The 24654-nt window shown below is 41.3% G+C and overlaps 1 protein-coding gene across 2 annotated transcripts in view; it reads left to right on the top strand.

The window, feature by feature from the left end:
• DNAJC13 (DnaJ heat shock protein family (Hsp40) member C13) overlaps positions 1 to 24654 on the top strand; it is an 876382-nt gene that overhangs the window by 64379 nt on the left and 787349 nt on the right. For both annotated transcript variants that reach the window (XM_069211911.1, XM_069211910.1), the window contains exon 2: positions 16748 to 16828. In XM_069211911.1, the coding sequence (XP_069068012.1) occupies positions 16761 to 16828 (68 nt within the window). In that variant the 5' untranslated portion in view covers positions 16748 to 16760. The remainder of the gene's footprint in view (positions 1 to 16747; positions 16829 to 24654) is intronic.

The following is a 24654-nucleotide window of genomic DNA, read 5'->3' as shown; positions in this document are numbered from 1 at the left end:
CATTTACTGTGTTAGTTGTGGGAGTTGGCTCATGTTGTTCACACATGAAGCTTTCCTTGAAAGGATCATTCCATGGTTTTGTTCATTTTTTTTTATATGTCAAAATAGGATTCAATCATGGATTTAAGTATTAAGCCTTACCTTGTCTGTATATATCAACGCAAACATAACATTCTGTAATAAGAAATGCAAGTGGAGTGTAATGTCTTGGAATCATCATTTCCATTCTGAGTACAGCTTTGGCATGTTGTCCCTAAGTAATTATGCGTGGAATGTACTTTTCTGCATTACGAGCAAAAGGTTACTTCTCTCGCCTATATTTTAAACCCAAAGTGAGACTGTTACTACTATATATGTCTAAAGTGTGGAGTAGGTGCCAAAGCCACAGTGCATTTTAACGGAGGGCTTGAAACTGTAAATTTCTGTTGTTCCAAGGCCAATTTGCTTTCTCCTCTGGTGAACACTGTTGATGTGTTCAGTCGTGATGCAGATGTGAACCCAGATAACTCAACATGATCTTTTCAGCTAGGTAGGACAATAAATCGTAAAGTAGTTCTGTTCCGTGCTTGTCATTGTTTTGTATCATCGTATCGGAGGTGCTGATAAGGGGTACAAGTTAACAGATATTTGGAGAGACATGAGGGTTATTATGCATGATCCTTCCTGCCTTCAACATAAGGATGTTGTGTATACAACTAATTTCCCACATGATGCAGTCTTAAAATATTTTACCAGGTGACACTTCATGCTGGGCAACTTAGGTGCATTTCCTGAAAAGCATTTCAAATGGACACCTTTCACTTTAAAATGTCCTTTTAGTTAAGTTTAGTGTCCCGGACAGAAAAGCACTTTGAAATTATCCCATTTCCTTATTTTAATTCAAAAGATGCATACTTACCCTAACAGTTTTGCAGGGTACTCACTCATTTTCAAATGTTATTTAAATCACCTACTCACACTCTCTGCAGAATTGTGATTGTGCCAGAAGTTAAATTAAAATAGTAAATGACTTGAGCCCTCTGCAGTGGCTCTATTTGTTATGAAGATGTTAAAATTGCGAGGAATTTTTCAACTTGAATGTGCAAGAAGAAAAAGATGGCCTGTGATTGAATGAGAATGTCCTCCCCACCCTGGTGTTACTATGAATGTTTGGTGAGTGTAAGCCCAGACTATTAGAAGTAGACTGGACTGAAGGAGTATTGTCTATAGACACAAGAGCAGCCCTCCAGAAAATGGGGCACCCCTATTCCACCTACTTAGTTACTGTATCAGTGAGACCGCTATGGTCAATTTGAACATGGCCTTTCCCTAATTCGGCGACAAGAGCCAACGTTCAGTATGGGATTACAGTACTGGTATCAGTGAGACATCTGTAGTTAATTTTAAGAAGGCCTTTGCCTAATTCAGCAATAAGAGCCTAAGTTCAACATGGGATTGCAGTGCTGAGCTGTTCAGGAAAAAAAGCTGAGCACCTCTTATTCTGAACCAGATTGCTGTCAATATTCGTATTCTAAAATCATAGAATATTAGGATTCCACTACAAAGATTGTGTGATTGGCTAGCCAATGGTCCTTTTAAAGCAAGTGTTTTTAAAGAGGTGAATGATAGCAATCCTAACTATCCAAGGTCAGTTGATCAATAACTGTAGTAAATGCACATCACTGATCAAAGTCGTCCTTGTGATGACAAGGTTTGTTCTGAAGCGCACTATTTGTGCTCCAATACTGTATACATCCCAGTGGTAGTTTTATTATATTATGGGTTACAGATGTGAACAGCCCTGTGCTAGGCTACTACCCACTATATCAGTAGCTCAGTAAACAGATATGTTGCAAAGAAACGTATATACACATCAGCAGGGATCCATTGTAACCTAGCTACATATCGATTAACCCATAAACCTTCACTCTTTTCACTTTGTATTTTATTGAAAAACAATTTTCTTATAAATTTTTTTTAAATTCCTCTTTCAAAAAACCTTTTTAGTTGTAATGCCATTACATTTCATCCAAAGTTTCTTTACAACAATAATTATTAGCTTCTAAGTGCATTCACTATGGCTCTGTACCGGGAAGTAACTCCTCAACACTCCTGTTTGAAACTAGGTGCACCATTTATTACGATGGGCTACATCAAGTGTATGCCTCTGGGTGAAAGCATCTAGTGCATGTCTGTGGGTAGAAATCCTGGTAGTACCCCTAGAGCTTCGCAGAGCACCCTATGGGGCAGTTATTCTGGCTCCCTCTAATCATGGCACTATTCTGTGTCATTCCTTGGTTGCTCTTCATTCGACCATGAAGACATTTGTCCTGGTTGCCCGTAGCTAGTGCATGCCTTGGGCTGTTGTTTTTTCACCCTTGAACAAACCCTGTGAAGCATTTAACTTGCTAGGCTGTAACCAGTGCATTCCAGTGGGTTCTTCCCCTGTTGTTCTCAGATTGCCCCTAAAAGAAATTACAGTGGCTGCACTTCTCTTGTGCATTACTGTGGGTTACTCCATTGCTGCTGGATGAACCTGGATCATTTACCCAGCTGACTACACATATGGTCTGTACCTCCTAGTCTCCCACCTATTTTTATTTGGTGTTGTAGAACATGTACTATCACTGCATGTGTTCAGTGCATGCCTTAGGTAATGTCTATTTCGCTCTTGGGTAGATATGTTCGAAACCCTCAAAGTGCATCAAAGCATTTATGTAAATTGCATCTCTAAATGCCTTTACATGCCTGCACTCAGGTATCTAAAGCTAGGAAATAGAACCACTTGGGTAAGTCGCGTCACCAAAAGACTCCCCATGTGTGCCATATTGCAATACAGCACTCTACCAACCAACTGCTCACCAATGGTGTTCCTGCTACCTGCACGCTAATGTGAGTCAGTGCCTTGTTTGTGAGATGAAACACTATCCACATGCAAATCCAATTTAACCTGGGGTGCTGCAGTGCCGCACACACCCCTGATTCCTTGCCATTGTATTACATATGGTCCTAGGCCTGAGGGTGAGACCCATATGATTGGCGTTCACAACATTAACCACTTAAATGTATAGATGATCTGTGCAGTCCACCTCACTACTTTGACAATGCGATGGACGTGATCTATAGAAAATGCAGAAGTTTTAAAAAAAAAAATTTAAAAGGATAATTTTTTCCCAATCATTGTGACATGCAAGGTGCTGACATTGCAGTCATTGAAAGCGAAAACAGTCAGCGTCGTTAGCCACTGACTGGTTTTAGTTTGATTGGTGCTTGTGGGTGGGTGTATCTCAGCCCACAAGGACGATCCACCCACTAGAATCAGGGATAATGTTTGTGGGAACAAGAGGGGGTTCAGTACCCCTTCCTTTAAAAATTAAAATTCACTACTTCTGCCCTCCTACTCCCAGGGTTGACAATTCAGGGTTTACCGCCCCATCTCCCTCCCATTGCCACTTCAGAAAGCCCACTAGCCCTGTAGACACCATGGATAATTTTTCTAGGTGCTATACACGTCTGTGGAAAGAGGATTCAGTTAGGCCGCTTCTCAAGAAACCCAATCTTAATCCTAACAACTTGAAGAACTACAGCCCAATTTCCTTGCTCCCTATTCCAGCCAAGATCCTCGAGACACAGGGAATGCTGGATAGCTCACAATTCGGGTTCAGAAGACAACACTGTACAGAAACCACCCTTTTTTACGCAAAAGACAGCATTATGTGGCTTGTGGATGCTGGCCAGGCTGCAGCTCTGATTCTTTTGGATCTGCCCACGGCCTTTGATGCCATCTCCCCACCCTACTTACTGGGCGTTTACAGGCCTTTGGGATAGGGCTGTGCCCTTAAAATTGCTTGCATCATTTTTGACTGATAGACCCCAGATTCCTACTGGGCAATCCAAACATCCTGGGTGCATTCAGAATCTCCAAAATGTGGTGAACAAATAACGCAAATTAATCATGCATACTTTTTAAAGTCAAAATTGTTATGTGTTCAAAGTGCCACAAATCTAAAAAAAACAAGCATTGGCAAATCCAGTAGGTATTGCCTATGCATGATATTTTGGCTTTACCAATGTGCTTTGGCCAGGTTAATCACCTGCGTGGCTGCTGTCAAGCATGGCTAAACGTTAGTGGCATAGAGAAGAGTGGAGTGGGATGGCATAGAGTGGAGTAGACTGGCTTAGGGCGCAATGGAGTGGCTTAAGGTGAAGTGGTGTGGCTTAGAGTGGAATGTCGCAGAGTGGCATAGATTGTGGTGGAGTGTTGTGGTGTAGAGTGCAGTGGTGTAGAGGTGAGTGCCATAGAGTGCAGTGTCAGAGTACAGTGGCATAGAGTGTCATCACATAAAGTAGAGTGGACTGATGTAGAGTGCAAAGGCACAGATTGGAGTACAGTAGTACAGAATGCAGTGGATTGGTATTAAGTGCAGTGGCATAGAGTGAAGTGGTGCAGAGTAGAGTGGCATAGTGTTCAGTAACTGAGAGTGTATGGTGCAGAGTGGAGTGTCGTAGAGTTTAGTGGAGTAGTAGGGTAGAGGAGAGTGGCGTAAAGAGCAGTATCGTAGAGTGGTGCAGTGGTGTGGCAGTGAGTGGACTGTTGTAGTGTAGAGCGGATTGGTGCAGCGTACAATGAATTGTTGAAGGGTTTATTGTTGAAGGGTGTATTGTCAAAGGGTACACTAGAGTGGCATTGAGTGAATCTATACAGAGAGGTGCAGAGTTCAGTAGAAAGACAGAGTGGAGTGGTGTCGAGTGCAGTGTTACAGCAGGGAGTAGAGTGGAGTGGCATAGAGTGTAGTGGTCCAGAGTAGAGTGCCATGGCATAGAGTGGTGCAGAGTGGAGTGGCGTTTAGTGTAGGGCTCGAAAAACCTACTTGACCACTCGCATTGGCGAGTCTTATTTGATCAGGTCGAGCTATTTTTAGTACTTACCCCTTCTGGTGAGTTGACACTGAACAGATGTTCAGTTCAGTTGAAAAGTGGAGAGGCAATAAAAGATGCCTTTCAATCTTGTTCTTATGTCACATTTGCTACGTGTTCACAGACAGAGGTCAAAAGTCAGTTTTTCCTACAATTAATTTTCCTTCTGACTCCAGAGTTCCAGGACTTTGTAAGGTACACTGTGTGACCTGCTGCTTAGACTGTAAAATAAAAGGAAATAGGGTGTTGGGTTTTTCCTAACACACAACATTTTAAATGACAAAGCCAACTGTGCAAACATTTCAAAATATATTTCGGTAGTTGTGAAAGCCCTTTTTTATATTTCTGTGGATGAAAAAAATATTTTAATAGGATGAAAACAAATCAGAATACTTTACTTGTTGATGTGCAAAGGGTATGTTTTCTGAAACCCAATTTTCACAGATTGTTAATACACTACATAGTTTTATCAGTAAAGCTGCAAGTTAGTGGAGAGGTTTTTGGACATTTCTTGGAAAGTTACTGTTTGTAGATGACAATATGTTACCACATCATGGTTTAGTAATATACTTATTAAAATTGAGTGTTTAAACAAACTGAGGAACACTCCTGCCCTAATGGCAATGTTGTTAGTAATCTAAAAAGTCCTAGGTTATGTGGGCTGGACGTCATGGGTATGTAGGCTGGATTCCTGTGATGCATGCAGCAAACTTCAGTCTATTTAATCAAACAAAAGATTCTTTTTTGTACTGCAGAAATGCTGAGCTCACATATTTGAAGGTGCAATCATATGTGAGAATGAAGAAAAAGGCAACTGTGTAAACTATTTGCCTAGGATCACACAATTTGAAACCCATTTACGGATCAAGTACATTACAGTTAGGTCGAGTAGATTATTTAAGTTACTCGACCTGAAGGTCTAGTACCATTTTTACGATTATTTGAGTCCTGCTGTGGTGTGGTAGCACACAGCCTTTATGGACAACACATTTTCAATTGAAATGACCATTACATTTGCATAGACATTCAGTTGTACTCATAAAATTATACAGTGCACAAACAATAATGTGTGGGAATAGCATCACCTAGTACTAATTTGTGTTGATCATGATAAAGTATTTGTTTCCACCACACTTTAGAATTAACAAAAAAAGTGCTTTACTTGTGTTTTCCTAATTCTGACATATTCTGACATATTCTGAAATATTTCCACAGTTTATTTACAGTCATTTAATTTTTGTGTGCTTGGAAAAAAGCGTTTGATTTCACAGCAAGATTGTCACATAAAGCCTCTCACTTCAGAGAAAGAAAAGTAAACATCAAACTCCCTCAGAAGACAGAGCCTGACATTTGACACCTCTTTGAATGCACAGAAAATGTGACAAGAACAAGATGTACGGCCTGTTTACAGAAATAAACACTTGTGGAAGAGTACATGGAGAAGTAGCAAAAAAAGACTTTGCTCCATGGGAGGGACTGACTCAAGCTGGATAGCCTAAAGTAAAAAAAAAAAAAAAGAAGCAAGTAGAAAGCCAGAAAAGTGAGTTAGAAACCACAAAGCCAGTGGTAAGCAGCAGACAGAATACATTCCCAGGGAAGTTTGCTGAATGCCCCCAAGATGTCTTTAGAAGGCTTTAACCGAAGAAGGCCTCAGCACTTTGACAAAGATGGATTGCAGAGGAGTTGGCGAGGACCCACTGCAGCTGAGGGGTTAATTATTGCTTCAAACATGGTAGTGCAGACTGCAGTTCCTACAAAACATTTTAAGTACATTAGTCATTTATGTGACAAGACATAGTTTTGAGCAAAACTGAAAGTTTTACTGGTCACCAAATCCAATTTGTGCAGAGTCCATAAGTGCTGGGGGTTGTATATTGTGAAGATCCTAGTGGGTCCCCAATTTAAAAAGAAAATCAGTATTGTACGTTTTTGGTAATGGGTTCAATATAGTGCAGCTTTCCCTTATTCAGTGCATTTCTCTCTTTTACCCTTCATTTTAATTTCATTAAGTAGCTTAGTTTTAAGCAGTTACCCTTCACTTGATTCCCAAGAGATTAGTTGTGAGATATATATATATATATATATATATATATGTGTGTGTGTGTGTATATATTATGTTCATTTTATGTACCTCAACCTGATACCTACAACTTAGGCAGCATCTCTGGCACCAGTTTCCCCCATTAGCACAAGGCCTTCACACACTTTGTCAAGTTTGCAAATATACCAAGCCCACGTTGCTCAATTTGTACAATACCCCAACCATGGGTAGTCAACGGAGCATTATGTACCAAGTGCATTCCTTCTCCTTAAAGACCTGCTACCTGTTGGGAGGTAGGTAGGTTAGGACTGTGTGGTGCAGCCAGGACTGCCTATAGTCGCCTGGTAAATCTCAGTTGTCCATGACATGCCTGTAAGTATTTGGACAAGCCGGCCTTTGTTGCCTCTTCACCGGAGCTTGGAAGTAGGTTTGTTGCCCTTGACACTTGAATCGAACCTCTCGGTCACTACCTGTGCTCTTGTCCCAGCTGCGCTTCTCACTACGAAATTAATTTGTGGTAGTCACTCAGTCTAGCTGCTAGAGGCAGAGACAAAAGAGCCTCAAAATAATCATTCATGGGATGCAGCGGCCAAAACAAGCACTGCCAGTGCCAATAGGTCTGCACTCTCATGGGTGGACCTCTGGCCTTGCACTCACAGAAGCACATTTCTGGCCCCCACCCAAATGGGCACTCCTTTGGTCCTCAACTCACATGGGGCACACCCATCCCCCGCACTCTCATAGCCACAGCCCTTGTCCTCCATTCACATGGGCCCATGTCTTAGCCCACATTCACATGGGCCCAAGTCTCAGCCCACATTCACACGGGCCCAAGTCTCAGCCCACATTCACACGGGCCCAAGTCTCAGCCCACATTCACACGGGCCCACGTCTCAGCCCACATTCACACGGGCCCACGTCTCAGCCCACATTCACACGGGCCCACGTCTCAGCCCACATTCACACGGGCCCACGTCTCAGCCCACATTCACACGGGCCCACGTCTCAGCCCACATTCACACGGGCCCACGTCTCAGCCCACATTCACACGGGCCCAAGTCTCAGCCTGAATGCTCACACGCACCCACCTCTCAGCCTGAATGCTCACACGCACCCACCTCTCAGCCTGAATGCTCACACGCGGACCCACCTCTCAGCCTGAATGCTAACACGCGGACCCACCTCTCAGCCTGAATGCTAACACGCGGACCCACCTCTCAGCCTGAATGCTAACACGCGGACCCACCTCTCAGCCTGAATGCTAACACGCGGACCCACCTCTCAGCCTGAATGCTAACACGCGGACCCACCTCTCAGCCTGAATGCTAACACGCGGACCCACCTCTCAGCCTGAATGCTAACACGCGGACCCACCTCTCAGCCTGAATGCTAACACGCGGACCCACCTCTCGGCCTGAATGCTAACACGCGGACCCACCTCTCGGCCTGAATGCTAACACGCGGACCCACCTCTCGGCCTGAATGCTAACACGCGGACCCACCTCTCGGCCTGAATGCTAACACGCGGACCCTCCTCTCAGCCTGAATGCTAACACGCGGACCCACCTCTCAGCCTGAATGCTAACACGCGGACCCACCTCTCAGCCTGAATGCTAACACGCGGACCCACCTCTCAGCCTGAATGCTAACACGCGGACCCACCTCTCAGCCTGAATGCTAACACGCGGACCCACCTCTCAGCCTGAAACCTGACAGGGTCCCATTTCGAGCACTGCACACTCACACAGGCCCACTGCTAATAATCCACTCACATGGGCACGCCTCCACATGCTGCTGGCCATACACTTAATGGGCACACTACTATGATTGATCTGTAGCTTCTAATCGAGGCTCTCAGTTGCAGGGGTCTGCTTCTGGAGCAGTGTGACAACATGAGAAGGAGGAAGACGTTTCTGGAGAGGTGTGTTGCTACAATTTTACATCATGAAAGTGGAAGGACACGTTATCAAACTGCCACAGCAGCTTCTGTTGGTACATTGCTGTGCGCTCCCTTGACATCAAGCTGGTGCAGGAAAGCATATTCCAGACATGTTGGCCAGTTTTATGAAATAAGGGGGACTAGTACTTCAGAGCATTAGTTCACTGGTCCTATTCGCCTAGTCCTCAAACACGAAAAAAAACCTCCATATTCTCTGATCAATTTACCATTCTCCAGTTTTCTACATGGCAGGCCCTTGAGGAATCTCATTTTGTGGGCTAGTTCTATAAAGATCCATTCATAAACTTATATCTGCCTTTCTCTGAGGAGAAATCCTAAGCTCGGAGGCAGAAGTGTGTTCTTGTAACCTTTTGTTCTCAGAGTGTTTGGTGTCAATCGTATTCTATGTGATTTTTGTGTTCCTCACTGTCATAGAGTGACACCACCTTTTCTCCCTCTCACTTCCAAATTTTCCCACCAGTCAGTTATGCTCCTGGCGGCACCATCATAATTTCAGAGCTTGGGCTGAAGTCAAGGGGAGAGCAAGGATAAAGTAAAAGCAGAGATAGGAGGTTGGTGCACATTTAAACTGTGATCTGAAGGTTACAAGAGTTAACAAAGAATAAGGGATTAGTGAAGTGGGTAAGATTGGATTCTGGTCACACTGTGACAGGGATGACAGGAGGATAAAGGAGAGAGCAAAAAGGAGAATGCTGGAATCAGTCGTAGAAGAGAAAGTAGTCTGGTCACTCTGTGAGAAGGATTGACCAGATTGAGGGGAGGAGGTGGTCAGGGGAATGTACATGGGAAGAGCAAGAAATACAAGGTGGAGGGGGAATGGCGTAAGGAGAGGGATGAGGGACCAGAAATAGGATAGGGCACACTGAAACAGCATGATACGGGTGAAGAACGTGCATGGATAAAGAGAGCATGCTGTTGGAAAGAAGGGGAGAAACAATAGGGGAAAGGAGATGGAAGAAAAAAACTTGTTCTCATCATGATAGGGTGTGAGGGAGAGGAAAATAGAGCAGGATGAGCAGGCATGCTGTCAAAGTGATAAGGCGCAGAGAAGAGAGAAAGGGTAAGAAGAAGTTGAAGAGCTGGACAGGGATGAAGTGTGTATAGCCACAATGTGATTTAGAGTGATAACAGTGAGGAGAGTACAAGGAGAGGAGGCATAGTATCAGGGTGTGATGAGTCAAAGCAAGTGTGTCATGGGCAGGGTAGATGAACTGCAGTATATGATGAAAGCACCGGATAGAGGGACTGCTCCAGAACATTGTGGTATAACCTGTTCCAGTAGCAGCCAGCTTGCTATCCATACTTTAATAAAGACCCTGCATGTACCATTACTGACTAATCCTTGGGAAGATGCTGATTGTATCTACCCCTCTATCCACCCAGAACTCATCTGGCCTCATGCTGTGCCTTGAACAAGAGAGGGGCACAAGGCTAACCATGCTGTGGGCTGCTGGGATGTTCACTGCCCTTGATTCTTGAAAATTGGCAAAAGGGTTGTACATGCATGTGGAATTCCTATTGCCAGACACTCAAGACATATTTTGTCATGGACATATTTTGGTATGGACAACAAGTTTTAAAATTTAAATTGTAACTGGACAAGTAGGACAAACCTCATGCACCACAAACCCTTTGGCTGCAAGTTTGCAGTACCACAGTATTGATATGTAAATACATTTTTTTGTATCCATGTTTAAGTTGTTCAGTCTTGTATAAATGATTCATTAATGCAGAAACCTTTATTACTATAATGAGCTCTGTAAGGGACTGAAGTGACCTGTGTTCCCTACTTGCATTATGTTCAGGTGTTCCAGTATAAAAATGTGAACGGATGTTTGCAAAATCTAACAATTTAGCACTACTTATTATGCTCTCAGATTGCTCCATGATTATATGCATGTACTTGCAGAAGCATGAAAACAAGATTGGCGATTATTTGCTTTCAAAATAAAGTGTACACAGAAATTGGGAAAATGTTTTTCGGAATTATTGTGCAATGCTAAATACAATTACTCTGAGAAATAATTTAGTAACAAGTACGATACATTAAATATTTAGTAAATAATAAATAAAATAAATATTAATGGAGAATAGGTGAAGTAAAATCAGTATGGACGGCATAAAAAAACAAACCAAGGCACACGTTCTTACAAGAAAAGCACAAAAGTACGACCACAGGTACACGTTCTTGTGTTGGTACAGATTTATGATTTTCAGGCATTCATAAGAATTTACAGAAATAGGGCTTAAAATTGTACTCCTAGCAAACCTCTGTGATTTCAATTTCACATTAGCAAACATATATGCATGTATTTGCTTTTGCGAAAATCTCATGACCAATTGCAGATTCCCTGCAGCCCCTTCTTTCCTTAGCATGAACATTTTTACTATTGCCTTTTCCAGAAATAACTCTCCAACAATTTTCGAATGGGGTAACACATTTTAGAGGACCTGGTGAATTCCCATAATCAACTAATGGGTTTTCACAGGGCATTCGAGCGCTGGAGCAACCACTTCACGCCTGCTTCCAGACTGTAGATTTGGAGAAAGGAGGCAAAATCACAGCTATGCTAGAATACAAACCTGATGTAAAATGAGCTCAGGAACAGCCTGCAATTCTTTTATCAGAGCTTTGATATATCTAGAATGCTGCCGTAAGTTGTCATGGGGCAAGAAGATGTCTTTACAGGACAAATAGAGTTTTGAAGCAATCTGCCTCTTGGACAAGTACATATCTCATAAAATTCACCCATTTGTGCATTAGAATGGTAGCCAGACAGCCCAACCTCGAGCCAAGAAACGCCCACTGAAGCCATGGGGTCCTTCCAGCAAGAAAGTCCTGAACTTTGAGATGAACTCCCTGAAGTACACAAAGCCCCAGTGGATTGAGAAGATCTGTCTGCAGTTCTTGCCTCCCCCGTTACGTTGTGTGGTTCTGTGCTGTATTGTGTTGATAACCCCTGCATCCTCCGCCTCATTCACTGTTTTTGACCCCACCCTCCTCCCTGAAGTGCTGCATTTTTTTTTCCCTCTGTCTACTGTCTGAAGTGTTTTAGGACCCCACGTAGTATGTAGCCATATCTCTTCTGCAGCTTCGATCTACATTCTATTGGGTGGGGAGTACGGGGTGGAATGGAATACCTGAATTCTGAAAAATCATGTCACCTGAGATGGCAGGTGCATCATAACTTGAATGTCTAGCCATCCTGAAAGAAGATATGCCCATCTTAATTTAATAGGAATAGCCTAATGGCATAACTTGCTTGTGGTGTTACATGCCCTTAAATGCTCTTTTTACAGAGACCGCAGTATCAATTTGTGTACTTTTTAAAAATTCAATCCGTATATATTTTAACAGCCCTCCATTGGAGTTCATGGTCATTTTAGTGTGCATGAACTCAAAAATCTTGTTGAAGGGAAGATAACCCTTTTGGTTAATCCTAAGCCCCTCCCTTGGTAGTGACTCTTAAGGATATTTTTCTGAGGATCACATAAGGTCTGGTAACAGATATTCGCAAGCCAGACCTAAATATAGGTTGTGGCTGATATTACACTTGTTACTACAAGCATATCTAAGGGAAATGAAGATTTAGGTAGGAAACATTATAAATTAAAGAGCAGTTACAGTACAGAAGTTCATAAAGATATTGGTGTACTCAGGTAGTCTAAATGTATGTACCTGGACAATATTTATTATTTTTAAAGTTATTCAGGAGAATCGACAACTCATGTCATATTAACTCAGGCTATCTTCCCTCTTTGAAAACCCTTGTATCTTAGATCTACCTCCTCTTCACCTACACCTGTCTGTTTTTGGACCATTTTAAAGATGTTATTTTTCATTTTTCTTTAAAGAAATATGTTTATTGCACATAGACATTTAATTGTGGTATGAGAATCCCTGCACAAGGAATGAATGATGTTAATTTTCACATCGGGTTCTGCTTAACCTGTCTTTGTTCTAGAAATCTTTGAGCGCAACCCATTACAAGGTATTTGGTATATTCAATGAAAAAAACAAATATTACAGCGACATTATAGTTAGGAAATAAAATTTGAAAAAATAGTGAAATTCACTTTAAAAAAAACAAAGATTACCGGGACGTTATAGTTAGGCTTACATTTTAAACATACAAACCCATAGAAATTCACCTGTTATATTTAGTTATCTCAAGTAACTATAACTTGTGCATCCGCCATGCACATTTATTTATTTTCTTGAATTTTTTTACATCAAATATTGTATTGATAGTGTCAAATGATGTTATCAAAGATGGCATGAGTATTTTGTGGGGTAATTGGCAGCGCATGGCAAGGGCGCAAGTTATATTTACATTAGGGCATGTGTTATAGTTAAATGAGAACGCTAACTATAACAGACGAGTTTCTGTGGTTTTGCACATTTAAAATGGGAGCCTAACTATAATGTCCCTGTAACCTTTTATTTTTCTGGGCGAATTTCAGTTTTTTAAAATTCTGTTTCCTAACTATAACGTTCCTGTAACCTTCATTATTTTCAGTGAATTTCTTTTGTAATTTTTTTTTTTTTTTTTTACCTAAAGTAATTCAAATTACTATACATTACTTCAACCAGTGCCACGCACGGCCTTCTGCTGCGTGTAGTGGGGGGGTTGACCGCAGGGCCTGACCACAACCTCCCTGAGGTTGTATAGGGGCCCGCACAGCCCCCCATAATTTATATGATTTGCCTTGGGGAGGTGGCGGTCCATGGGGCACAAGGGGAGGGGTGCACGCCCCATGCATTAATTTAAGAACTTTGCAGTGGGGAGATGGTGGTCCCTGTGGTGTGGATGGGTCCAGCGGTCCCGCTCTCAAACATATTTTTCAGTGCCCTGGGGGAGGTGGCAGTTCTAGGGGTGGCAGTAAGCCTTTGGAGGGGGGGGTCCCCAGTGCCCACAGGACCTGGCCCACCTGGAGGCAAAATGAAAGAAGAGCGCAGAAGAGCGTGTTTTTTTTTTTTTTTTATCTCGGAAAATCCCCAGATACATACGCTGATTTTTCCGTTGTTAAAAAAAAAAAATGCTTTTTTAGCCCTGGTGGGATCTTTCATGTTGAAGTGTTGGCAGCCAATCAGTTGGGTCCTCAGATCGTCCACGTCCCTAGATATTGATATTGTTTTGACCATCTCTAAATCCAAAACTACTGAACGGATGTGCACCAAATCACAAAACCCACAATCTGAGCAACAAGATCTATCTTTCTGCCAAATTTTGGTGTAATTTCGTTCAGGAGTTTGGGCTGTAGGCTTGTCTAAAGACCCTATGGAAAAATAAATGGGGAAAAACGTGTTTTGGCCCCGCCCACTTTTGCCACCCCCCTTTTTTCCTAGACTGACCACCCCGCAACATTCAAGACAGCAGCTAAAGTGACTGAACTATGTTTTAAAAATGAAGATTCGTCAAGCGGCGCCAAATTTATTGGCAAAACAAAAAACACTGTTCCTATGGAAACTTGGTCTTAACTATATCTACTGGAGATGCTGCATCTACAGTGAATACAAACAAAAAGATAAGTGTGTGTGTTTATATATATATATATATATATATATATATATATATATATATATATATATATATATATTTACACACACGCACACTTTTTTTTTTTGTATTCACATTAGATACACACACTTTATCTTTTTGTTTGCATTTTGTTTTATGACAACTTCATACTGCTTTTGCCATTAAACATAACTAGTACCTTTCACTTACAGGAAATTGGTATGTGAGGAAAGGATGAAGAATATTGTATATTTTACAAGGTTCACAAGAATATAATATTGCTCCAACCAGTGATGGTGTTGGCACAGACTAGCAATGTTATATTTTCATTCGATGCAATTTGCCCCCACCTCTCCTCTGTTTTTTCAGTAAATGTTCATCAGTGTTTCCTTTACCACTTGATGGTACCAAATAACTTCCAGGAAAATCTCTAAGTCTTTGTTGCAAATGTATTGACTCACACTTCAGTCAGGGCTATGGAGGAAGAGGTTTATGAAATTATGAAACAAGGGAGAAGATCCACTCTGGTACTCACATTTCAGAAGTGTCCACCGAAGATTATAACTTCTGTTAGCATGGATCCATAGCTACTATGTTACTCAAATCCCCAGACGCTTAAGTGTCTCACAGTGCACTGTTAGGTTACAAATGCATAGTATCTGATTTCAAAAGTAAGTTGTGGAGCATACTATTCTTTTCTGATAGTGTGGGGCAGTCCAGAAGGGACAAGGGAATTAGGAAACCTCTTCAGATTTAGTGGCCTATTTAAAAGATCTGTATATGAGAAAGCTAGTAGCACAGTTGTGTAAGGGCTGAACCTAAACGTCAACACTGACAAGTTGGCTCAAAACAATGTTACACCCACTTTTACAGCATGCCAAAAATCTGTGCTGGACTGTGGGTAGATTAGTGATGGTGTTGTAAGATACTGTGGTATACCACTGAATATATGAGAACAAGTTGTGACAAAATTAATGAGTGTTTCCCAGAGAGTGAATATATGTTCACTTTTCTCTGTAGGGATTCAAAAGTAAGAGTCGAATCTACTTCTTATAGAGGGTGAAGTTCAAGTCTTAGCGTTCTATTGTTCCGCCACACATTAAGAGGTCTCTCTCTGGTAACTCCTGATTTTTATTTTTGATTTAAAGAGGCCTTGAAAACGATGCTTACTCCTTTGTGCAGTGGAAGTTTTTCTGCCTCAAAACATCAATTAAACTAGAGGTTTCAGACATACTTTAAAAAAAAAAAAAAAAAAAAAAAAAGCTATTGTCATACCAGTAAAGTTTATTGAAGTTTACTCGAAGTCCAAGTCAACAGAGGGCTCAACATTTGCAAGCTAGACAGTCGGTTATGCATATGTTGGACTTACTTGGAGTCAGAGAAGGTGGTGTGCTTTAGGTGAAGTCAGTGGATTCCTCACTTACCTTATCAGTATGAAGTAATCTTCATGGGCAAAGTCAAAAGTTGAGAAGTGTACTGGAGTTCAGGACTCAGAATGTTGTAAAGGTGAGGATGTTTGGGCTTACAGTAGGGCCACATGGAGTTTCCTATTGTAGGTTTTGCCTTCCGCCTCTGTTCCCGAGACACAATAGTGTTGTGATGACATTATTGAGATATTACTTTGCCTTTGTTCAAATCATTTTCCTTGAAGTAGATTGTCATTCATCCTTACTCTGTCAAGTATTGTACTTCATATCAGAAAGTGACGTTCTTGGAAGACTGCAGCTTTATTTCAAGACATCTCTTGAACATCTTTGGATTAAATTGTAGACTCTTTCAGGCACACTTTCTTTGGTGAATACTGAACAACTTAAGCATATGTACAGCCCAACTTTGTTGAGATGTGGGTTGCTTTTATAGCAGAAAAATGATTTGGGGAAAGGCCCTTGTGTCCCTTCTTACTGATTCGTTGGAAAAAAAAACAATGCTATTTATGATCTTCTTTTTAAATTGACTTAAAACCAAGCATTTGTTATGGGAAAGTGTGGAATCAGGTCCAGTTTAGTCATAAAATATTGATTATAGTGAAGATATTTCAAGAAACCTTTCACGTGCTTAAAATTGTTTCGGATAGTAACCCATTATTACCTTTATTGGTGCAAGGAGCTGATCCTGGGGGAGGTGTACATTTCATTTAATTCCTTAAGGAGCCACGTGGCCTTGGAATTTTTGTGTCCCCTGTATTCGGGATAGCGATGTAAACAACAATAGAGGTGTGGAGTACAAAATACACCTCTGTGTATCCAACAAGGGCTGATAGATGTTTTTTTGTTTTGCCTTCTATTTAACAACCTTTCTACCTAAATATAAACTGTTTTTTTCTTTCAGGTTTCTGGACAAAATGAATATAATTCGGGAAAATAAGGATCTGGCCTGCTTTTACACCACAAAACATTCTTGGAGGGGGAGGTAAGTGATTATTTTGTTAAAATATGAGCTGTTTTAAAACCATTTTGACAGTAAGCAAAATGATAAGTGTAAAGGTTTTGTATTTGTGTTAAATTATATACACATTGCAGTGTTTAGTTGTGTTTGGCTGCAAAAATGAGTTTATAAGTGTGCTTTCGTTGTTAGGTTTAATTGTTATGTATAACAAGGATTGCCATTGCTTGTCCTTGGATTTGTGACCCAGTGATCATAAAATAAGACAATTTCAGTTACAGAAGAGTCTTCAGATCTTTTGGTTATTAAAACTTCCATGTGATGTTCTTCAATATGGGCGAACACAAAGCGCTCCGTCCCATTCTGTAATCTCTTTGGGCTTCCAACCACGCCCATGTCACGTCAGTCACTTACATTGGTTCGTGGGCCTGCCTTTTAAAATCCGCTTGCTTTCAATTGTGAAAGGCATGCATACGTCATGCCTTTGCTGGTGTTCAGCCCACCTACACAGCACCGGTAAAGTACTAAAAACATTCGAGGCTCGATGTTTTCAGCATGGTGTACGGACTACTTTATCTGTTTATTTTCCACGCAGCACGATCGTGCTGCATTTTACAGAGTGCGATCGTGTTGCGTTTTTTTTCTTTACAACGCTATTAGCTCTAACTCGAGCAAATGCGAGCCCCGTTGCATTGAAAATGCTTGTTTTACTAGTGGGCAAAAAATAGAAATCGCATGAACATTTGGGTGAAGGGCAGCCAGTGATGGCAGATGTGAAACAGTGCAGCTCTCCTTTCCGACCCTCTGGTCATCCACGTTTCTCTTGATTGGAAATGCTCATATGTGTTTTAGGACTGGGTCAGCTGAAATGGTATCCGTCTGTGATGAAGAAAAGGGGTAATGAGTGAGGCTGCTCAGAATATGTTACATTGGCCCTTGAGAAGATACTTGGTGCACACACGTTATAAACCCGTTGTTTAATAAGAAGTAAATTGTGACAGGATACAGCCGTACAGCTGCTGCCTTTTGTGTAAACCAGTGCTATGCTGTTTTGTTGTGTACTTAAGAAGGTCTGGATTTGAAGCAAAAGAGATGAGGTATCAACGCAGCATGCCTAGAGTATATTTGTTCATGCAATGTTTTAGTTCGTGTTTGACCTAACCGAAGTGGTGTATATATTTTCTATGCTTTAGATTGTGATTTAAGAGTACATGGAAACCTGCAAATTTGAGGTTATTTTACTCCGAGCAAGAGATATGGGATTAGACACAATTGAAAGCCAGGCAGGCAAAACTTAGTTTTGGAATGATAGTTATAAAAACATTGATTAAATATTACCTCGAAATCTTCTAATGATATGTTATGCTTCTTCACATGGCGTTCATTCTGCCATAGTTACGTCCTGACATTGTTTATTGGGTTTACTGCCTTCAGGCCCAGGTTTCCAGGATTCCATGGCATGGCGTGGTTTGTGTTGTGGCAAGTAGCAGTCACCCCTCCGGGTATTTGGTGTTTTGGTGTAACTAGTAAGATGCATTTTAAGTCTGTTGGATGTGGCCGGATGTCTAGCCTGGGTGTTTACATGCAAACCAGGTTATCTGATCAAGCATCTGCAGCGGGTTTGTGAATGTCTGGATTAGCTGGAAGTTAATCAAGAGTCCTAATCTAATGCCTGTCCACTTGTCTGCCCAGTGTTAAGTGGGTCGTGAGGTCTGTCTAGAGTACTCTGTTGTACCAAAATAAAGCAGCTGCTGAGAAATTAATTATGATTAGAAATATTTTCTAATGCGTTTTTTTTTATTTAATGTGAGCCTTGCATCTTTTTGAAGCTGTGAGAAAAGATTGCCAACACAATGCTCTAATTGTTTTTTAGTCAGTTCCTCTGAACTCAGCAGGAAAGAAAGGTAAACGATACCCTGCTGTGGATATAAAGTATGCTAACATGTACCTGACTACCAATGTCAATATACACCGTGCATATTATTGGGGGGCAAATGTAACCATATAGCTAATTTTACACATTACGCCATTGAGGCTATGCTAAATTGCATAGATACTAGTATTGTCGACTTGGAAAACAAAATTCAATAATGTAAAAGAAATGGATGGAAAATGTGCCACGAAAGGTCGCAAAAAACATGATCACCTACTTAATTTTTTTTTTAAGTGTAAAGCCTATTACAGTACTTACTTACCAATTCATTCCGAGTCACAATAATGCCATTGTTTCACAAAGGTGACATTATAGCAACAGTCTATTAATTGCCACTTTTTGCTACGTGCTGTGTCGTTTACAGTGCTGTTAGCAGTGCCTTTAGATACGTGCAATTAAAAAACAATCCTCTTGCCCTGTTGGCTATGCCTTGACTCGCTCTCCAGACCGGCTCAGCGTGAAGCTCTTTGTATAGGTCCTAAAGTAGGGATTGCTCTCCAACACAGACTGCTTTGCATTCGACATTCTTGCTACAAAGGAGCTGGTACTTCATTTTCTGTTCTGACTGCTTTGCTGTGTATAAATAAACAAGTTAACACTTCTGTTCATCGATTGGACATCAAAAATATTTTCTTAGGTACACTGATCAAGCGTGACTTATTACCATGATCCGTATACTTTATAAGATAACATCTTTGATGAATAAGTGAAGTTCAGAGGTGTTAACTAGTTTATTTTCACGTATTGTTTGGGGCCACTATACTCCTGCTCCATATGAGAACCGGCACCGTTTACGTTTAACTATGTCTTTGCTTTGGTGCCATCTCTGCGTTTCCTTCTAGGCCACTGGTGGTTACCTAAGCTTCTGAGAAGCACTAAAGACTTGGTTTATTTATTTATTTATTAGCAGTTTTGTATCCTGAGAACATTACGCTGTGGGTGTCAGTACTTGACCGAATGTGTTAAAATACATAGGACAGTAAACATTTTGAGCTATACCCTAAATCCATAATAATAATATTACTAATAAAAATTTAATGTGAAATGGGCAAAAACAACACAAGGTAAACAGTGGTATATTCAACAACAATATATATGCAGTGCAATGATAAGATATCAAGAACAGGTGCATAGTGTGGGGTGAGAATAGGGCTGGCTTTAGGAGGGGGGGAGACTGGTGCCGCGCTGACCTGGGGGCTGGGGGGGTGGGGGCGGGAGAGGGGCCACTGACCTCAGGGGGGTGCTGTGTTTAGCTGGAACATACATATAAAAGCACATGATGCAGAGTTCCTTGTGCCTTCAAACTTGAGGCAGCAATAAAAATGTCAAGTTAACTATTGTGATTAACGTTACTGTTGTGTGTGGCGGGGGGGCCGAGAGAGAAAGAGCTGAGCTTTAAGTGCAGTTTTGACTCCTCATAAAGTAGTACAGAGGGTTAGTATGCCTGCTGCAAAGAACAGATCTTTGGTTTTGTGGATAGCTGAGTGAATTAGTAAGCCACTCTTTACCAGCACTGAAAACAAATGAAGTGTATCTGAGAGCGGAGCTATGGAGAGATGAGAGGCACTTTTGCTGAGTGGTAGTGAGGGAATACGAGGAGGAGGTCATGGAGGTGAGGGATTGTGGGGGGATCGCCAAAAAAGATTGTTGCACTGGGCTCCACCAGGGCAAAGGCGGCCCTGGGTGAGAACATATATACAATTTACCCAGTTTCAACAAGATGACAGAAAATTTACCATATCATTGATTAATGTAGAACAAATCAAAGTTAAATTGATAAGGGTGTGGCCGGTCTGCAGTCACATTGTAGTCTTTCAAGACATCCCAGGGAGTTGTTTGGCAGACCACTTCACACCACGGGAGGGCTCGATCATGAAACTTGAAATGCAAGCGTTATACATTACTGAAACAAAAACACTAGTCTATTCTTTTAGTTTGTAATGTTATGAGGTCCGAATTATGAGTTTGAACTTTGCAACTGTCCCTTACTTGCAAGCCCTGCAGTTTGAAGTCTTATGACAAGATGGCAACTGCAGCGCTGTGGCACTGATCATGGAGTGATTGAATCTCGTCTGTGGCACTGGCCTATGCAGGAGCTGGGACATCCCTGGAAACAATCTGCAGGGCATGTATGGATTTCAGGGACAGGACGGAGACACTGGAGATACTCAGTGGATTGAATGATCAGCCAGGGTGATCCTTTCCTGAAGTGGGGCTGAGGAGAATGACAGTGCTTTCATCAGAGGGCAGGATGCACAGTGATATACACTGGAAGAACACCATATTTGAAATACTGTGGAGGGTAAGTCTGAGAACTGCTTGATGTCAAAATATGACCATGTTGGGGACACCTTCCAGATATCAGAGTGGCTTATGGCTTGGGGATTTGACTCGCCTTGGAATAGTTGAGCTTCTGCTGTGGGTTATATCACCCTATTCAAGTCCTGGCCATGTTTGTTCCCTTCACTCCCACCTTCCCCCTTTCTCCTCTTTCCCTTATCGCTTCCTCCATTACCTGATCTCTCTCCTGCCTAATCCTTCCTTCTTTCATTCCCCTCTCATCTTAGCCAAGGTAATTTTCTATTTTCTTCAGCCACTTATTGATTTCCCACACCCCGCAAAATTAGTCCCTCCTACTCTTTCTCCCTTTTGACTGACTAATTTGTTTTGGTTACACAGCTCCCTCCTGAAATCTGGAACTCAAGAGTCACCCAAGTAAGATGTTACAAAGTCTTCCATTCTTGAGGTGGGAGAGGGTAGTGTAGCCATCCCAGCTAGCATCTGTCACAGGTGGATTGAACTGGGAGAACAAAAATGTTTTTATGTTACCTTACTGCTAAATGTATGTATCTTGTTGAGCTGGTTATGTACGAAAATATATATATATTTTTTTAATTGTCATTGTGGTTCTGAACAAAATTAAAGTAAGATAATTAATATAAAGTGAAAAGTTATCTGTGGGAAGATAGCTGAATAGTATGTGTTTTAGTTACTTTTTAGCTTTAGCCTACAGACAGCTTTTAGCTCCCTGTTGTTGAAAGACCTCTTGGTCCCGTAAACACTGATCCATCAGATATGCCTCTGTAAAAGTACTATGGGTGGACCGTAAAAGACTCCTACGACCAGCATGGCTTCAAAGGGGACTGTGCAGGTGCAGGCCGGTGATTTTGGCTGGACTCAAAGGGGACGATGTGCAGCTTAGCTGCAGACTGGTGACATTTTTGGACAAATTAGGAACCCAGCTCACGGAGATCGAGAGCTTAAGACATGCCAGCATAATTAGTTAGTAAGCAAACCTGTAATATTCTGCAATTAAGCTTGCATATTTTATTTTAAAATCGGCCGTTTAGTATTTTATTATATTATTACTTGTGTTTGTTTGTGTTATGGTTTTAATTAAACGAACACTGTTAAATAAATAAACCGAAAGACCTCTTGTAGATCATATCACAAACATCAAGTGGGCTTAGAGCTAGCGCATTGTTTACCATTGGTTGGCATTCTTGTCACTCATTTGTTTGTTTCTTATTAAGTGTCTTTGCTGTCTCTTGTGTTTATTCCCCCCACCCCCCTAGCATAGTTTCCTTACCTTTCTTTTGATTGAATGACTTCTATCTTTTCATAGCTCACATTCAGTGAACTACATTTTTTTTCTTTCCACACTCCGTGACAGTGGCTACTTTTTATTGCACTTTACCTCATGTGCTGCTCTTCCCCTCAAATACCTCCACCCTGTGCACTCTGCGCTACTTCCTCCCCCAACACTAAGCTCATACATTCCATAACTCACTCTTTTTTTTTTTTTTTTTTTTTTTTTTGCCATTTATGTATTTTTTGGTCATTTCTATCCACCTCGGGCTCCTCCGTTACTCCCTGCCTTCTTTCCGGCGTTGCACCCCCTTTGACTTCTCCCTCTCCTACTTTGACCCGCACCTTTCACATTACAGTCTTAAAAATGATTTTGCTTTTTAATTTACAATTTGTTAGACTGTCAGGCAGATGTGCTTACTGCCTGGCCACTCCGTTTTTTTAAATATTCTTTTCTGTGCATTTGAATCCTTTAAAAAAAAAAATATATATATATATATATATACCGGCAAAGCATGAGCAAAAAGCATAATATATTAGCGAGATTTAATGGCTTGTCGTTTCTTGTAAATTCATCCATGTGATGATTTAGTCCAAATCTCGGAGTGAATGGATTTCCAACTCATGGAGGCGCTCCTTAGAAGTGTTGTGACTGTGTTGCTGGGTGCCTGTTGGAGATGGTTACAGCTGACAAGTATCTGCTGTGCCTATTGTTTCACAGTTTGTTGGTGTTAGTGCGGGAAGTTACATTAGTGCTGTTCATCCATTATTATACAATTAAAACGAAACCAATGCACATGCTGTTGAATTGTAACTAATATTAGCTACTAATTCCAACTTTACTACATATTTTGTCAGACAGTGAAAGGCTGAGACAGTCAGGATTTCTACTTGCTGCCTCTAGATTACTATTGCACACTTAACTATTTTACACTATGCAGACATTTCCATTTTAAATATGCAGTCCCCTCTTTGCTAACCTGGCTGATTTGTTGCTTTATTTCTGCAGATGGGCTCTGTATAAAGCCGGGAATCACCTACCGCGACTTGTGTAGTTATGGGAAATTGTATTTTGGGCATTGATTCACAAGAAGGCAGTTCAGCACAGACTAACTTGATGTAGATCATTAGGAACTGCTTCCCCTAATATCATCGTAATTGGCTTTACTTCCTGCTCTGTGCAGCTCTGGACTAATGGGGAACTAATTGGATCAACTGGCAGAAAGCTTCTGTTGCACTGTGTTCCTGACAGTGATGAAGTGATCCTACTGTGGACAGAGAAGCATGATGTGTGTGGAGGAGGGGAGAGCAGCTTAGTCAGTAGAAACCAAGGTTTATGTGTGCAGTCTGAATGATAAATGTATTTTTAGTCGCCTATGGGAGAATTTTCTCTTGCATTAGGACACAGCTTCATATGTTTTCTGCTTGGTTTGCATACATACCATCATGCATAGCGTACACTCTTAGAAATGGTTTTAAAATTGGCTATTGCGATAACAGACAACAGGAATGGTAGTACCTTTTTGGGGTCCAGTGCGCGCAAGCGCTCTGGCCCGTGTTTTAATCTCTTGGTGGGCTTTTAACCATGCCCATGTCGCGCCCTGGGTGAGAACATATATACAATTTACCAAGTTTCAACAAGATGACAGAGAATTTACCATATCATTGATTAATGTAGAACAAATAAAAGTTAAATTGATAAGGATGTGGCCGGTCTGCAGTCACAGTATAGTCTTTCAAGACATCCCAGGGAGTTTGGTTGGTTTGTGGGCTTGTCTTTTAAAATTCGATTGATTTAGTTCGTGAAAGGCATGCATACGTCATGCATTTTCCGGTGTTTAGCCCTCCTCTACAGCACCGCTAAACTACTGCAAACATACGAAGCTCAGTATTTTCCAAATGGCTCCTGCATTCATCTTTCTTCTAATTTCTTGCGCAGCTCATTCTCAATGGGCAGTAGTCGAGCGCTTTGCATGATATCGACCCTGTTATATGGATAATTTTACTTTTGCAGGTTACATGGATAATTGCACTTTTACCGATACGTTTCACTGCGAGCATACTTCTGTTTTTATTTCTGTGTCTGCTTCACGCTCATGGCGACCATCTGCTCACATATGTGAAACTGTTTTAATTTTCATTATCAGTTCATGTGGCAAGAAAAGTCTGGTTAGAAGTTAACAACGCTAATAGTTCTAACTCGAGCAAATGCGAGACCCATTGCATGCATTGCAAATGCTTGTTTATATTGCATTTAAAATTGTTTGGTAGTAAAAGCAGCAACAAAAATGTAGAGAAACAGAAACAAAAGTGGAAACGTCAAATATCAAAC

The sequence above is a fragment of the Pleurodeles waltl genome, chromosome 10 (assembly GCF_031143425.1).
Source record: "Pleurodeles waltl isolate 20211129_DDA chromosome 10, aPleWal1.hap1.20221129, whole genome shotgun sequence".
NCBI lineage: Eukaryota > Metazoa > Chordata > Amphibia > Caudata > Salamandridae > Pleurodeles > Pleurodeles waltl.
This window is presented reverse-complemented; position numbering and strand designations above follow the sequence as displayed.